At 49.9% G+C, this 15,542-nt stretch overlaps 1 protein-coding gene across 1 annotated transcript in view; it reads right to left on the reverse strand.

Moving 5' to 3' along the window:
- UQCRC2 (ubiquinol-cytochrome c reductase core protein 2) overlaps nucleotides 1-15,542 on the reverse strand; it is a 131,762-nt gene that overhangs the window by 57,547 nt on the left and 58,673 nt on the right. Inside the window, exons 3-4 of the mRNA XM_068113783.2 lie at nucleotides 3,510-3,659; nucleotides 908-972 (exon numbers count right to left, since the gene is read on the reverse strand). Coding sequence (XP_067969884.2) covers nucleotides 908-972; nucleotides 3,510-3,659 — 215 coding nt within the window. The remainder of the gene's footprint in view (nucleotides 1-907; nucleotides 973-3,509; nucleotides 3,660-15,542) is intronic.

Raw genomic sequence — 15,542 nt, forward strand, 5'->3', positions numbered from 1 at the left:
TTGAAACATCACATTATGTATCATTTTGACCCTATCTCTCAATGGTAAAGAATCACTTTAAATATATATATATTTTTAGTTCTCATATCCAAATCCAGATCTTCACCAAAATCAAATTAATTTGTCATTGTGCCTTTTTGAGACATCCTGCTCACAGATAAACAAACAGACAGACAAACAGGGGTGATAACGTAACCTCGGTCCATCTTCAGTGGTGGAGGTAAAAAGACACTTTCACAACATGCAACTCTTGAAAAAGGCACAAGGACAGGACATGCCATAAATTATTATTGCACATCTCGCTAAATGCTGTACAACTTTTGTAACAGCAGAAAAATTGCAACAAAAAACTGTGCATGTGCAGACATTGCGCATATTTCATCACACGAGTGCAACTTCAATATCATTATCACTCATGGAACATAAATTGTGTGTGTGTGTGTGTGTGTGCGAGTGTGTGTGTGTGTGTGTGTGTGTGTGTGTGTGCAATAGAGCAAAATACATTCACCATAACATCTAAAACGATGATCAATTTTATTTTCTGTCCAAAACAACAAATCAAAATTAACCCAAACTTACAAAACGATCGCACGTATACATTTTTAATCTTCCAATGTTTGAAATTCTGTACCCCCACCTTAATTTCATTCAAGGAATATAGGAAATTAAGAATAAGTGCAGAAAGCTTCTGCAGCTTGTCATGATTGGTCAAAGTAGAAATGGTGCTCATACGGAATCTGGAGCCCAGACGAATAGCTAGGAGTGTCCGTACTAAAATCTATAAATAAATAAAAACGATCTATATCTGGCGACTGAACTTGTATATTATAGGCATTTCTAGCCAACAAAAATATCCACAAATAAACCAGGGAGGCGTTTATCTACGGTTTGGGTGCACCATACTCACTCGAGGTTTCCACCAACCATGTCAATGCACCGTTGGATCTTAAACATGCTTGTCCTTCGATTTGTCTGCGAAGACAAACAAGCAGCAGATATGAACGATAATTCAAAACAATCATGCATTCTCACTTGTATTCAACATTCCAATTATTTTCTGATTTCCTTTCTGATTTCCTCATCCATTATCAAACACCGATATCAGCAACAACTTTCACGAGAAGCAAGAAGACGTTCACAATATAGTCGCCCAAGCCCAAACATGAACATGAACAAAAAGGCACGGGTATTCAGGGAAAGACCACAACTGCTCATCGTTGGGTTGCTCACAACATCCCTACATTATTATATGCCTCCAGTGATTACACGTTTACACTTTACAGCTACTCTTTGCCGAAAAGTCGGTTTATCACTTGCATCATTTGCCCAAGGCAGAGACAAACTGGCCAACCTAGCTTGTTAATTATTATAAACAAATTGTACATCCTGCATCAATCCAATATGATGGATAGTACCAATATCATCGTGTATTACTTTGGTTGGATAATAATGTTCCAAAATAAAAATAAAGAAAAGTCAGTCAGGATCTTGTAATTGATGCTCCAAAATAAAAATGGCAAGCCAACTCATTTGATGCATCTGTTTAAGCACTCGTCTAATGCAATGCAACAAGCTGCTTGCTGTCAACACAGGTTCAATTACCATTACCCCTGTGCTCCAGCTACTGCTTAGCAGTGTCCTCGTAATTCATGTACAGTACAGGTACGTTGATCCATTCATGTTCTGTACAGATAGAAGCCTCCTCCATGAGCCATATAGATAATATGTTTCATCAATTAATCAAGTACACTGAATATTTTAGTACCGTGGGACCCCGCTATTTGTGGGGGATACGTTCCTGGAAAATCCACGAATTGCGAAACCGTGAATAGCGGGGCATTGTTTCAATGAAAACAATGGGGAATAGGTTCCCGAGTTGCAAAAATCCGCGAATAGAGAGGAACAAACCGTGAATGGCAAGGCAAACATGAGAATGTCGACGATAATCCCGGAAATGGCAAGAAATCCCACGAATGTCGATGAAAATCCGTGAATGCATGCCGTGCCAGTTTCAATGGGGAAAAGGGAGACAGCTAATTGCACTAATAGACACCGAGGAGTGTTTTCAATCTGTGCAGTAACTCATGGTGATGACGTGTTATGCAGCTGGTGGAACATCCCGTGAAGCTCTCTATTATAGTGCGTCTAAAATTTGCGGCCGCGAAAGTCATGAAATCATAAAGCACACAGCAGTGAATGCAGAAGCAAGTCATGCTCGCGGCTCGTCGATGTTGTTTTCTGTATGTCCACCTCCCTTATGCATGGTTGGTGAAAGATGGACTTTATAAATGTGTCAAGCGAGCGGCTCGTGAAATTATTTTTTTTGCGCCCCTTAAAAACCGCGTATAGGAAAAACAAAAACCCGCGATTTGGCGTAACACGGCCACAAATAGAAGAAAAACCACGAATTTGTGGGACACTTTTCCGCAAATAGAGAAACAGGTCACATTTTATCACCCTTAAATACGCGGAACCGCGATTAGTGGGGTCTAACTGTACATCATGAAACAAAGGTTTGTTTTGCCTAAATCTCCCCCCCCCACCCCCCCAACCTGTGCAACCAATATACTCAGTCTTTTCAATCTCGCTCAATCTCTTTCTTCCCTCCAGGCTTCAAGAAAGCTGTTCACCACCATCTCAGGTCATCACCCATCCACAACCACAATCTTTTCTATCCTCATCAACCCTCCCCAAGCCCAACTTTTTGAGGTTTTCCAGTTTTGACTTCCACTTCTGTGACTGAGTTTGTAGCTGTATCCATCGTGTTCACTCCCATGTCCTCCCCACATCCATCATTTATCTAAATCTCCCTCCACTTTGTCCCTCAAACCTGTGGTTGGTGTGTTCCTTCTCCCTTCCCCCCGTATTCTACTGTTCTTGTCGTTCTGTTACGTCCTGATCCGTTCTGTGTTCTTGATATTATCAAAAAATTCAAAAAAGCACCACAAAAACAGAACACCCCACAGAGGTACCTTTACTTTTCTTTACTATATGAACCCATCACATACATTTATGAAACACATTTTGTTACATAGCATGATATTTCAAAACGTTTTGGACGAATGACAAAACTGGTTGGAGGAGTTGCTTAGGTGACATGAACAAGCCAATTATATTTTTGGTTCAGGTCTGTTTCCAGATCCAGCCTATTAGTGGGAAACAAAACGTAAACTGTTCAGCCTGGTGAAAGTATGTGCTCTACCGAGTGCCGTTCTAGTTGTAAATGAGAAACATTACGAGGTTTGCATTGACATCCAAATATTTAGCTCACGAAGCTGGAATCAGGTAAAATCACAATTACCATGTTGATTTGTCCACCTTATGTCGACGCTCATGCTCATGATGTCGCGAGTTACTCATGAAGCTCATGCTCAAGCTCATACTCATGCTCATACTCATGCTCATACTCATACTCATGTTCCTTCATGAACTTTAGCTCTTTGTTTTTTATTTAGCTGTATAATTAAATGAATGAATAAAGGGAATCGATGCTTTAAGGTTCTTCTTACCAGGAAAGCACTGGCACGAAGGCAATGCGTACTGCCAAGCAGGCTCAGATCCTCGTGCCGGCTGCCAGCTGCGACCACGGCTGACAGGCTCGCTACAGGGGAGTGGTTCTCCAGTGCTGCAATCACCGTTCCATTGGACATACGTGACACCTGCCATGACATCACACCTCATCACATCCCAACATGCTTTGGTAGGGCTAAGGGTCAACCATCACTTAGCAGCTGGACTCTTGATGTACTATTTGTAAAGTGGATTTGACATTATATATAAAGCAGTGGTTTTGTTTTTAAAAGTACTTGAAATACAATTATTTTCTGCAGCATAGCTATACCAATCTTTAAGCTAAGTTAAGCTGTCAATGGGGTTAGTAGAATGTCTCACAATTTTAGTTTGTCCTGGCAGGCTCAACTATCACCCTGGAACTCTTTATACACTTTAGCACTTATGAAACGCATAACTGAGAAGGAGGTGTCACCTTCATCTATCTATAATTCCAGTAATCTCTGTGTGTGTGTCTTTGTGTGTGTCTGTGTGTGTGTATGCGACCGCTGTTTCTCGACAACTACCGGTCCGATATACTTGAAACTTGCCAGGTATATTGCTGGGGACCCGAGGATGTGCCTTTTCAAGGTTTGAAATTAATCGGACAAGTAGTTACCGAGCTATGGCGATTTCTTTACCAAACTCCGCAAGCCGTTCGCTTTGGACCAAACCATTTCATGTAAATATAGGGGGGGGATTGTCACCGTACTCGCAAGCCATTCGCTTTGGACCAAACCATTTCATGTAAATAGAGGGGGGGGGATTGTCACCGTACTCGCAAGCCGTTCGCTTTGGCTTTGCGAATGGACCAAACCATTTCATGTAAATAGAGGGGGGGGGATATAATTTTAGATATATATATATAGTACGGGCATGCCCTAGTTTTATACAATTCCAACATCAGCAAAATATACACTTGTGGCGGACACGAAAGCACTGACGTGGTGACATCACCCCGCACACCAAGTGGGGATGGGCCACGCCAGGGAGAGAGGCGTGGCCTCACGATATACACGGGGCGCGCAGCCCTGAGCAGCTTAGTGTTACAGTGAGCTCCTGAAATAAAGACGCTTATAAGTTACCGCTTGTCCGCTTCCTCCTTGCTCGCAAGCAGCGCGCGTAACGCCGCGCTTTACTGGTGACCCTCGACGTTGGATCTGCTGGAGCGGATCCTTCCACACACGACGCCATTGCCATGGCCAACTTCATCAAACTTCCCGAATTTTGGGAGGCCCAGGCCGAAGTCTGGTTCGTCCAAGCCGAAGCCCAATTTCAGCTTCGGCGCCTCACCGGCGACGACACGCGCTACTGCCACGTCGTCGCCTCCCTCGGGCCTGGCACGGCCGCTCGAGTTGTGTCCGTCCTTCGCCACCCACCGGACGGCCACAAGTACGAGGCACTCAAGCGGCTACTCCTAGCCACGTTCGGCCTCACGGACGACGCACGGGCCGACCGCCTCCTGGATCTCCCCGAGCTCGGCGACACGCGCCCGTCGGTCCGAATGGACCATATGCTGTCACTGTTGGGCGACGAAGCCCCCGGTTCTCTATTCCGGGCGCTTTTCCGTCGACAACTTCCAGCGCAGGTTCGCCTCGCGTTGGCCGGGACCGCGCTAACGGAACCCCGAGCATTGGCAGCCGAGGCGGACAGGTACTTTGCGGCCGTCACGGACCTCGAGGCTGATGCTGCTGATGATGCTGATCCACAGCATCAGCTTACACAGCATACGCAGCATGCTGATACGCACCTCGTGACCGCCGCCACGCCCCGCCCACCGCCTCGGCGAAAACCGCCACCGTGGGGAAACCCGCCAACTCCACCGGCCTGGCTGAGCCAGCCGCGCTCCTCCAGCTCCACCACCTGGTGCTGGTTCCACGCCAAGTTCGGCCACGAGGCTCGGCAGTGTCATCCACCATGCTCCTTCAACAGGTCGGGAAACGCCCGAGCCGGCGCTCAATAGTGGCGATGAGCGCCGGCCGTTCGAGCAGCCTGCTGTTCATAACGGACACCTTATCCGGGCGCCGTTACCTGTGCGACACGGGAGCGCAGGCGAGTGTCGTTCCCGCCAGTACGTCAGACAAGCACGCCACGGGCGGGGGCCCAGCGCTGCTTGCCGCAAACGGGACGCCCATCCGTACGTACGGAAAACGCTGCCTCTCTTTGTGGTTCGGAGGGCAGGTTTTCCGATGGACGTTCGTCACCGCCGACGTGCCGATGGCACTGCTTGGCGCGGACTTCCTGTGCGCTAATGGGCTCCTGGTCGACGTAAAGCGCAGACGTCTTGTCCAGGCCGAGACGTTCAGCTCGCTCGCTTGTGCGCTGCCCAGCTCGTCGAGCAGCTCAACGAGCGGCTTGCCGAACGGTTCGGTTCCGGCCACGTTGGTCTGTACGCTTCCGGCAGCGGAAGCATTCACCCGCCTCCTCGCCGGCTTCCCGGCCCTCACGCGGCCCACCTTCTCGGCGGGGGCCGTCAAGCACGGGGTGGCCCATCACATCCCCACCGTCGGGCCACCGGTCTACGCCCGGGCACGCCGCCTCGAGCCGACGAAGCTGGCGGTGGCAAAAGCGGCGTTCGCTACCCTGGAGCGACTCGGCATCGTTCGGCGCTCAGAGAGCGCTTGGGCGTCGCCGCTGCACATCGTGCCAAAGCCCGGCGGGGGATGGCGACCGTGCGGGGACTATCGCTGTCTCAATGACGCCACGACTCCCGACCGCTACCCCGTCCCATACATTCAGGACTTTTCCGCCCGTTTGGCGGGTATGTCCTTCTTCTCGAAGGTGGACCTCATACGCGGCTACCATCAGGTCCCCGTCAGGCCGGAGGACGTCCCGAAGACGGCGGTCATCACGCCATTCGGACTCTTCGAGTTCCTGCGGATGCCCTTCGGTCTGAAGAATGCGGCTCAGGCGTTCCAGCGACTGCTGGACAGCGTCCTGCGCGACTTGGATTTTGTCTACGTCTACCTGGACGATATCCTCGTCGCCAGCGCATCCCGCGAAGAGCACCTACGCCACCTCCGCACGCTCTTCGAACGCCTGGGCCAGCATGGCCTGATTGTGAACCCCGCAAAGTGCCGGTTCGGCGCCGCCATAATCGATTTTCTGGGGCACCGTGTCACCAGGCACGGAGCCGTCCCCCTGCCGGCCAAGGTGGAGGCGGTGAAGGGGTTTCCGCGCCCCCGCACGATCAGAGGGCTGCAGGAGTTCCTGGGCATGGTGAACTTTTACCATCGGTTCCTGCCCCGTATCGCCCAGCTCCTGCGCCCCCCTGCACGAAGCTCTCCGAGGTAAGCCGGGCAAAGGCGACGTTACCTGGACCGAGCAGATGGACACGGCGTTCACGGGCGCGAAGCTCGCCTTGGCTAACGCCACCATGCTCGCGCACCCGGCGCCCGATGCACCGATCGCCCTCACCACCGACGCCTCGGACTACGCTGTGGGCGCGGTGCACGAGCAATGGGTGCATGGAGCTTGGCAACCGCTGGCGTTCTTTAGCCGGCAGCTTCGCCCGCCCGAACGCCGTTACAGTACCTTCGACCGCGAGTTGCTCGGGCTTCACTTGGCGGTCAGGCACTTCCGCCATCTGCTCGAGGGCCGTGCGTTCACGGCCTTCGTCGACCACCGGCAGCTTCGCTCGAGTTGTGTATACGCTGATCTTCGCGATGGGCAAGCCGCTGATCTTCGCGATGGGCAAGGTCACCGAGCCGTGGTCGGCCCGGCAGCAGCGTCACCTCTCGGCCGTGTCCGAGTACACGACGGACATCCGGCACGTCGCGGGGAAGGACAACCCGGTAGCGGATTGCCTTTCCCGGGCCGTCGCCCACGCAGTCCTCCTCGGCATCGACTATGCCCGGATGGCAGCGGACCAGGCCGCTGACCCCGACGTCCAGGCCTTGCAGACCGCCGTCATGGGCCTCCGCGTCACCGAGGTGCCGTTGGACGGCGCGGGCGCGGCCCTCTTGTGCGACGTCTCCCTCGGGCGTCCTCGCCCCATCGTGCCCGCGGGCTGGCAGCGCCAGGTGTTTGACGCCATCCACAGCCTGTCCCACCCGGGAGCGAGGGCCTCCCAAAGGTTGATCGCCGACAAGTTCGTCTGGCATGGCCTCCGGAAGGCCGTCCGTGGCTGGGCCAGGAAGTGCCTCGCGTGCCAGCGCGTCAAGGTGCACCGGCACACCCAGGCCCCGTTGGCCCCGTTCATGGTGCCGGAACGCCGGTTTGACCACGTCCACGTGCACCTGGTGGGACCTCTGCCCCCCTCGCAGGGTTTCACCCACGTCCTCACCATGGTGGACCGCACCACCCGGTGGCCGGAGGCCGTGCCCTTGGCGTCGACGACGGCGGCCGATGTCGCGCAGGCTTTCATCGCCACCTGGGTCGCCCGGTTCGGCGCCCCCTCAGACATCTCGTCCGACCGCGGCCCCCAGTTCACCTCGGAGCTCTGGGGGGCGGTCGCGCAGGGGCTCGGGGTCCGGCTGCACCGAACCACGGCCTACCACCCCCAGGCTAACGGCCTGTGTGAGCGATTTCACCGCTCATTGAAGGCCGCGCTCCGGGCCACCCTCCGCGACGGCGGCTGGGTCGACAGGCTCCCCTGGGTCCTGCTGGGCCTCCGGACGGCGCCCAAGGAGGACCTGCGCACATCCGCGGCGGAGTTGGTCTTCGGGCAACCGCTGCGGGTGCCGGGCGAGTTCCTCCCCGACTCCACGGCACCATGGTCCGCGGCACAGCAGCGCTCCGCTCTGCAACAGACCACCCAGAGGTTCGCCCCGGTGCCAACGGCATGCCTCGGGCACCCACCGACGCACGTCGCCCCGGAGCTTCGCACGGCGGAGTACGTTTTCGTCCGCCACGATGCCCACCGGACACCACTGCGGCCCCCGTACGATGGGCCTTTCCGCGTGCTGGAGACCGGGGCGAAGCACTTCACCCTGGACATCGGCGGTACTCCTGACCGCGTTTCTGTGGACCATCCCACCTCGACGTGGACCATCCACCGCCAGTGGCCCGACCCCCGCGTCGGGGCCGCCCCCCTGCGGGCGGACCCCCGGCACCGCCCAGCCCCGCCGCCCCCCGGTCCTGCAGCCGGAGGCATCCCAGATGGCATCCCTGCATCCCAGACGCCGCCAGTCGCCAGGGGGCGCTTCGGCCGGGTCATCCGTTTGCCCCGCAAACTGACCCTTCAGGTGCGCGGGGATTTTGGGGGGGCGCGTGTGGCGGACACGAAAGCACTGACGTGGTGACATCACCCCGCACACCAAGTGGGGATGGGCCACGCCAGGGAGAGAGGCGTGGCCTCACGATATACATGGGGCGCGCAGCCCTGAGCAGCTTAGTGTTACAGTGAGCTCCTGAAATAAAGACGCTTATAAGTTACCGCTTGTCCGCTTCCTCCTTGCTCGCAAGCAGCGCACGTAACGCCGCGCTTTACACTTGTCATTTAAACACATCATAGACTGATCATTTGTAATAAAACACATTATATGTATCCTTTCCAATTACAATAAAGAACTAGAACGATACTTTTCAACGTTATGACGTCGACCGATAGGCCTGTGCCCACATTATTACATCATTATACATACTTGTACTAAGCTTGATTTAAATCCATTTAGATTGTCTCAAGTATCACATCTTTACTTGACATGACCTCTGACCTCACCAAAATCAGAAAATCACCTCACTCCTCACCTTTGATATATATATAAATAAATAACCACCTTTAGAGGCCATTTTCCCCCGCAAAGCGGGGGTTGGCCTTTTTCGGGAACCGTGGTTGTTGTTGTTTTTCGGTCCCCTTTTTGAAGCAATGTTTTACGGCCGGATGCCCTTCCTGACGCCAACCCTTTTTGCCGCCTTTAACGACAAACATGGAATTACCAGTGAACTGGTACTCAATTAGCCGACCTCGGAAGGATGACAGGCTGAGTCAACCCCCCTGGCGTTAATTCAGCAATCGACCGGGATTCGAACCCAGGATCCTTGGATCCTAAGCCGGCACCCTAGCCGCTAGCCCAACACCAGGCACCTTTGATGCCAAAATATAATCAGTTCATCTTTGCATCATAGTATATACATATACCAAGTTTGGTCAAAATCCCATCAACAGTTCACAAGTTAGAACAAAAACAGAATTTTTACTTAACATGACTTCTGATCTTTGACCTCTTGACCCCAAAATTGAATCTGTTTATCTTTGCATCATAACATATAATTATACCAAGTTTGGTGAAAATCCCATGACTGGTTCACAAGTTAGCTCGGTAACAGAATGTTTACCTGACAGGACGCCTGACATTTGACCTTTGACCTCTTCACCCCAAAATCTAATCAGTTGATCTTTACATCCTTATACATATCTGTACCAAGTTTGAATTAGATCCCTTCAGCCGTTCTCAAGTTATAAACCTATTAGACGTTGACCTTTGACCTCTTGACCCCAAAATATAATCAGTTCATCCTTGCATCATAATACATACTTGTACCAACTTTGGTCAGAATCCCATCACTGGTTCACAAGTTATTGCAGTAACAGGATTTTTACCTAACATGTCCTCTGACCTTTGGCCTTTGACCTCATGACCCAAAAATATAATCAGTTGATCTTTACCTCATTATCCATACCGGCACCAAGTTTAACCAAGATCCTTCAGCCGTTCTCAAGGTAACGAAAACCTATCATGGATGTACGGACGGACGGTCGGACAACCCAAAAACATAATGCCTCTTAGTCAGGGGGAAAACATGCAAAATCCAACTAAACCCCTTCAAAAACCAAGTCATAGAGGTTTTTGTATTTTTGGCATCCTTGGGACCCCTAGTCAACATTTCTGGATGATAACATTAAATTTAGGCGGTGGCATTTTTTTTATTTGCGTATTTTTAAAATGGCTGCCACCAGCATCTAGCAAAACAACCACTAGCACATCTCAGCAACTAATGGGTTGATTTTGTTGGTTTTACTATCAAATTATAGGTTTCCTAGGTTGCTGAATCGATTTGTGAGGTGACCGAAGCATTTCAAGGTCAAGGTCACTTGTACAAGGTCAATGTTTATGTCAATTTTGACCCCCAAACCAATAAAATGACATGGCCAGTTATGTTGCCCTCCTCCAGGGACGGGACAGAAGATCCGAATATTTACTGTAGATCAGCAACTATACAAGATCACGGTAGACATACTGTTTCATTCTCCTTCTTACTTCAGGAATACCATCCCTCTACTTGGTGGTATGCACACTCTCATGGCTTTTATTCATGCCGTTTGCATCATCCTCTCTCTTGCCCTGAAATCAATTCTTTCTGCAACATTTGGCAGCGTGGACAAAATGATGAGCGGGAAGAAGTACCCTCAAAATTTCAGGGCTCTACGAATGCTTACAGAGGAGATGCTCCAGAATCTTCTACAGCAGAATCCAGGAATAATAAGCATGGTTGACCTACTCAACTGCCTCAATGAACGGTCTCAACGCAACAAGACCACAAAGCTGTGGAGTGACACTCTGATAAAAGGAATGCTTATTATGACTGCATTCGTTCGAGGAGCGCATGAGCAAGACTTCACACTTCAGCTGGCAGCAGTAAAAGCTATGTTGCCCTATTTTGCAGCTGCAGGCTGTTACAATTACCTGAGATATGGCTCGTTCTACATCCACCACATGGAGTCGCTCCCTGCAGAACGCCTGAAAGAGCTCAAGAATGACTGTGGTCTTCGTCTCATCCCGGGGTTCAACAACTCAATTTTCACAGATCAGTTCATAGAGTCCACATATATGCGTCTCGGCCATGGGCCAGGAGGAGCTACAGGCCTTGCTGTAAATGATACTCAGATGACAAAGTGGGCACTCAGCTTTGCCATTTGTGGCAAGGTCTGTGCAAGTCTCAACAGAATGTCAGATAATGAGCCTCCCATAGCTAAATTTCACAAAGAGGAATCAGCAAAGAGAATTGCAGCTGATAAGGAGGACAGGGCAAGTATACAGAGGACTCTTGCATTAGCTATTGATCCACTGGATCCCGACTAACATCCAAATGGTAAACTATTGAACATTGTCACAGGTGAGATGGCACATGAAGACATAAATGCACACAATGCTGTGGACATTGGCCAAACAATGGTTAAAGAGTTCAGGAAAAGCTGGCCTTCAGGTTTCTATGATAAATTATCAAAGCCCATTGTAACTATGCATGACAAGAAGAAACATGTAACATTGGGTGGCAAGAAGTTGTATGATCAGGAAATGATCTATGCGAGGATCATAGGTCTGATGTCAAGCAACCGATCAGTACCCATAGATGCCTGTCTGAGCACGGAGCTTGCTGCCTATCCTCCGGCGCTATTCGACTCAGCTGGAATGATGCGAGTATCACAAAAGTCAAACCTGAAAACTGCTCTCCAAATCACTACTTCAAAGCGTTCAATCTCTACTGCTGACACTGCTGTGTACGATGTGTCTGCTCTGCTGTGGACCATTAACTGGCCAACTGGTGCACTCCAGTTGTATATCGATGCACTCAAGGTCTTTGTCAAGCAGGCATTGGTGGCTGGAAATGTCGTGTTTGTCTTTGATAGATACTTTGATAACAGTACAAAGACATACTGTCGCCTGCTCCGACAGGAGAAGCAGGGAACCAGCCGAATCCACATACTTAAACCAGACATGCCCACACCACCTAAGAGTGCAATCCTTGGTGTCTGCAAAAACAAGATGCAGCTAAACAGAATGGTTGCTGAAGCCCTGCTGGATCCTGACTTCAACAAACCCACCACACAGAATGGACATAGTTTGACTCTCGCAGGTGTAGGTGTAGGTGATGTGCCTCTAGAGATTATGATGGGGATATGTCGGGAGCGTACAGATCTCTCATCAAGCCATGAAGAAGCTGATCCCATCCTCGTTCAACATGCCATATCACGGTGTGCGATGGGGGAGAACGTTCAAGTTATCTCAGATGACACAGATGTATTCATTCTTCTCCTCCATTTCTATGTCTCACACAAGTGTACAAGTCCTCTATTCATGAGCTCTCCTCGTGCAGATCGTTCGATTGTAGATCTAAGAGCCACTGCCGAGAAGAACAAGGACAGGGCAAGGGCCATTCTTGTAATGCATGCGTAAACAGGGATTGATACTGTCGCAGCAACCTACAACATAGGTAAAAAGGTGGCACTCAAGGCCCTTCAAACAATTGACCCACAGAGTTTGTCCATCGTTGGCGATCCTCAAGCCAATCTTACTGAGATCTGCAGCTCAGCAACTGCCTTCCTGATTGCCTGCTTTGGCACGACATATGCTGAATGTAAATCAATGACCGAGTGCCGCCTCAAAATGTGGAAGAATAAAACAGGAGCTGGCACATCTATAAAGTTGTGTAGTCTACCACCTACAACTGAAGCAGTAGCAGAAAATATCAAGAGAGCGCACTACCAAGTGGCGCACTGGCTGACAGCCATGTCCGGCATACCACCACAACTCAGTCCAAAAGACCATGGATGGGAGCAAGACGGCTCTGTCCTGAAACCCTGCACCATCACACAAGGAACAAAACTGGCCCCTGATGAGATCCTTGAAATGGTACGGTGTGGATGTGAAAAATCTGCTTGTAAGGGTGGAAATTGCAAATGTAGCCTCATCGGTTGCACAGTGTTCTGTGCCTGTGAAGCTGGCCAACTGTGTCTCAATCCACTGACCAAGAGATCAAACATAGAAGATGAGGGTGATGAGGATGGTGATGATGCCAGTATAGACTCATAAACTAATATCAGTACAACATCTATTAACAATTGTGGCATAAATTTGTAGAATAGTAAAGTGGTCGCTATATTACCTCTTTTGTAAGTGTTTGCATTAAATTTGAGATTTGATATTTCCGTGTCATGTCTTCTGTGGCCCAATATGAAACCAAACAGGCTTTGAAATTGACCATTACTATTTGACCTTGACTTCAAGTCACTCAAAACACCCTGGTTAATCTACTTATATGCCCATAGACCTAATATCTGGTAAAAAAAAAAAATCAGAACTGGCCTATAAAATGCTGAAACCTTCTATTTTTCATCTTTTTGGGGTCACATATCACATTGACCATGTGATCTTGACCTTGAAATGCTTCGGTCACCTCACAAATCGATTCAGCAACCTAGGAAACCTATAATTTGATAGTAAAACCAACAAAATCAACCCATTAGTTGCTGAGATGTGCTAGTGGTTGTTTTTGCTAGATGTGGGTGGCAGCCATTTTGAAAATACGCAAATTTTAAAAATGCCACCGCCTAAATTTAATGTTATCATTGTGGAGGCATATAATTATTTATATTCTCCTTTCCTGTTTAAAATGTGTTTTTCTCTGTGAAATGGAACTTGGAGAGGAACATTCCTTTTTCGGATGGGTCAGAGAGGGAATGACCTGTGGAGAATAGCTTTTTTTTATTTTTTGTGTACAGAGTCGAGGCTCCTGAAAGAGCTAACATTTATCAAACAAACAAATCAAACAAACAAGCAAACAAAGTATACAAAAAGGGGAGCGGTCGACAAGATGGGGAGAGAAGGGGAGGAAGCACACAAACACAACATTTGAGAGCAGGGACATCAGGAGATGTTTTTGGAGGGAGAGGGCCTGGGGGAAGGCAGGATAGGTATAAAACGCAAGGACACCAAGGACTTCCAGAAAAGAAGTCAAAGGTCACCTCAAAAAAGTGGTTTGGGGTGAAATTAGCAGGGGTAGAAAAGATCAAGGTTTTGGATTGGGGAAGATAAGAGATGGTGGTGAACAGCAGTTTTAAAGACCTGGAGGGAGGAGTGGGATTGAAGAGAGTGAGGGAGTTTGTACCAGAGGCGGGAGAAAAGAGGAATGAAGGAGTGAAGGTGAGCAGAGAGTCTTGATTTTGGCAGTTTAACCATAAGAGGGTTGCAGGCAGATCTTGTGCGACCTGCAGGAATATTTGGGGGACAGAGCCCAGAGAGAGCTGGGGGAGCAAGGCCGGAGAGGAGTCGGTAAAAGACGGAAAGACCACCAACCTGCCTGCGGTGATTAAGTGAAAGGCCCTCGGAGATAGCGTCATCGCGGGAGATTCCAATGATTCTGAACGCTTTGGTTTCAACAGCGTGACGACGAGCTAGGTGTGAGGCAGGAGCACCAGCCCAGAGGGGAGAGCAGTACTCCATTAAGCTGCGGATGAAAGCCTTGTATGTGGTGAGGAGCTCAGGTGTGCCAAGGAAGGACTTCGCATGACGGAGGATGCCCAGTCGGCGACTGGCTTTGGAGGCCAGCTTGGAAATGTGGTTTTCCCAGGAAAGATCATGGCAGATAGTGAGACCCAAAAGCTTGAGTGACAGAACTTCTTGGAGAGGATTATTCAGAAAGTAGATGGGAGGGTTGTCCAGTCGGTCTTTTCGGAGAGACATCGTAAGAGTGTGAGATTTGTCAGGATTGAAAGACATGTTCCACTTGTTTGCCCAGTCTGTGATTTTGTCCAGGTCTGCAGAGAGTGAGGAGGCTGCAGACTGCCGATCTGAGGGATGAGGAATGGAGCGGCAGAGAGTGGAGTCATCAGCAAAGAGATAGAGAGGATTTTCAAGAGAGTCAGAGAGATCATTGATGAAGACCAGAAAAAGCACAGGGCCCAGAACACTGCCTTGGGGAACTCCAGCCTGAACAGGAAGAGGAGATGAGAGAAACCCATTCAGGGCCACACGTTGACTACGACTAGAGAGGAAGTCCGCCAGCCATGCGTGGAGATTTCCATGGATACCAAAGGAGGAGAATTTGGTGAGCAGAGCGGGGTGCCAGACCGTATCGAAGGCACGTGATATGTCGAGGGAGACAGCTCTAATTTCCTGTTTGGCATTGAGGACCTCCATCCATTGTTGAGACAGCAGAAGCAGCATGTCCAGAGTAGAGTGACCTGGTCTGAAACCAAATTGATGATCAGAGATCAAGCCATTGGAGAAGAGGAAAGATTTCATATCCGAAGCAATGATGGATTCCATGAC

Source organism: Myxine glutinosa, chromosome 1 (genome assembly GCF_964187855.1).
Source record: "Myxine glutinosa chromosome 1, kmMyxGlut1.1, whole genome shotgun sequence".
In the NCBI taxonomy this organism is placed as follows: Eukaryota; Metazoa; Chordata; class Myxini; order Myxiniformes; family Myxinidae; genus Myxine; species Myxine glutinosa.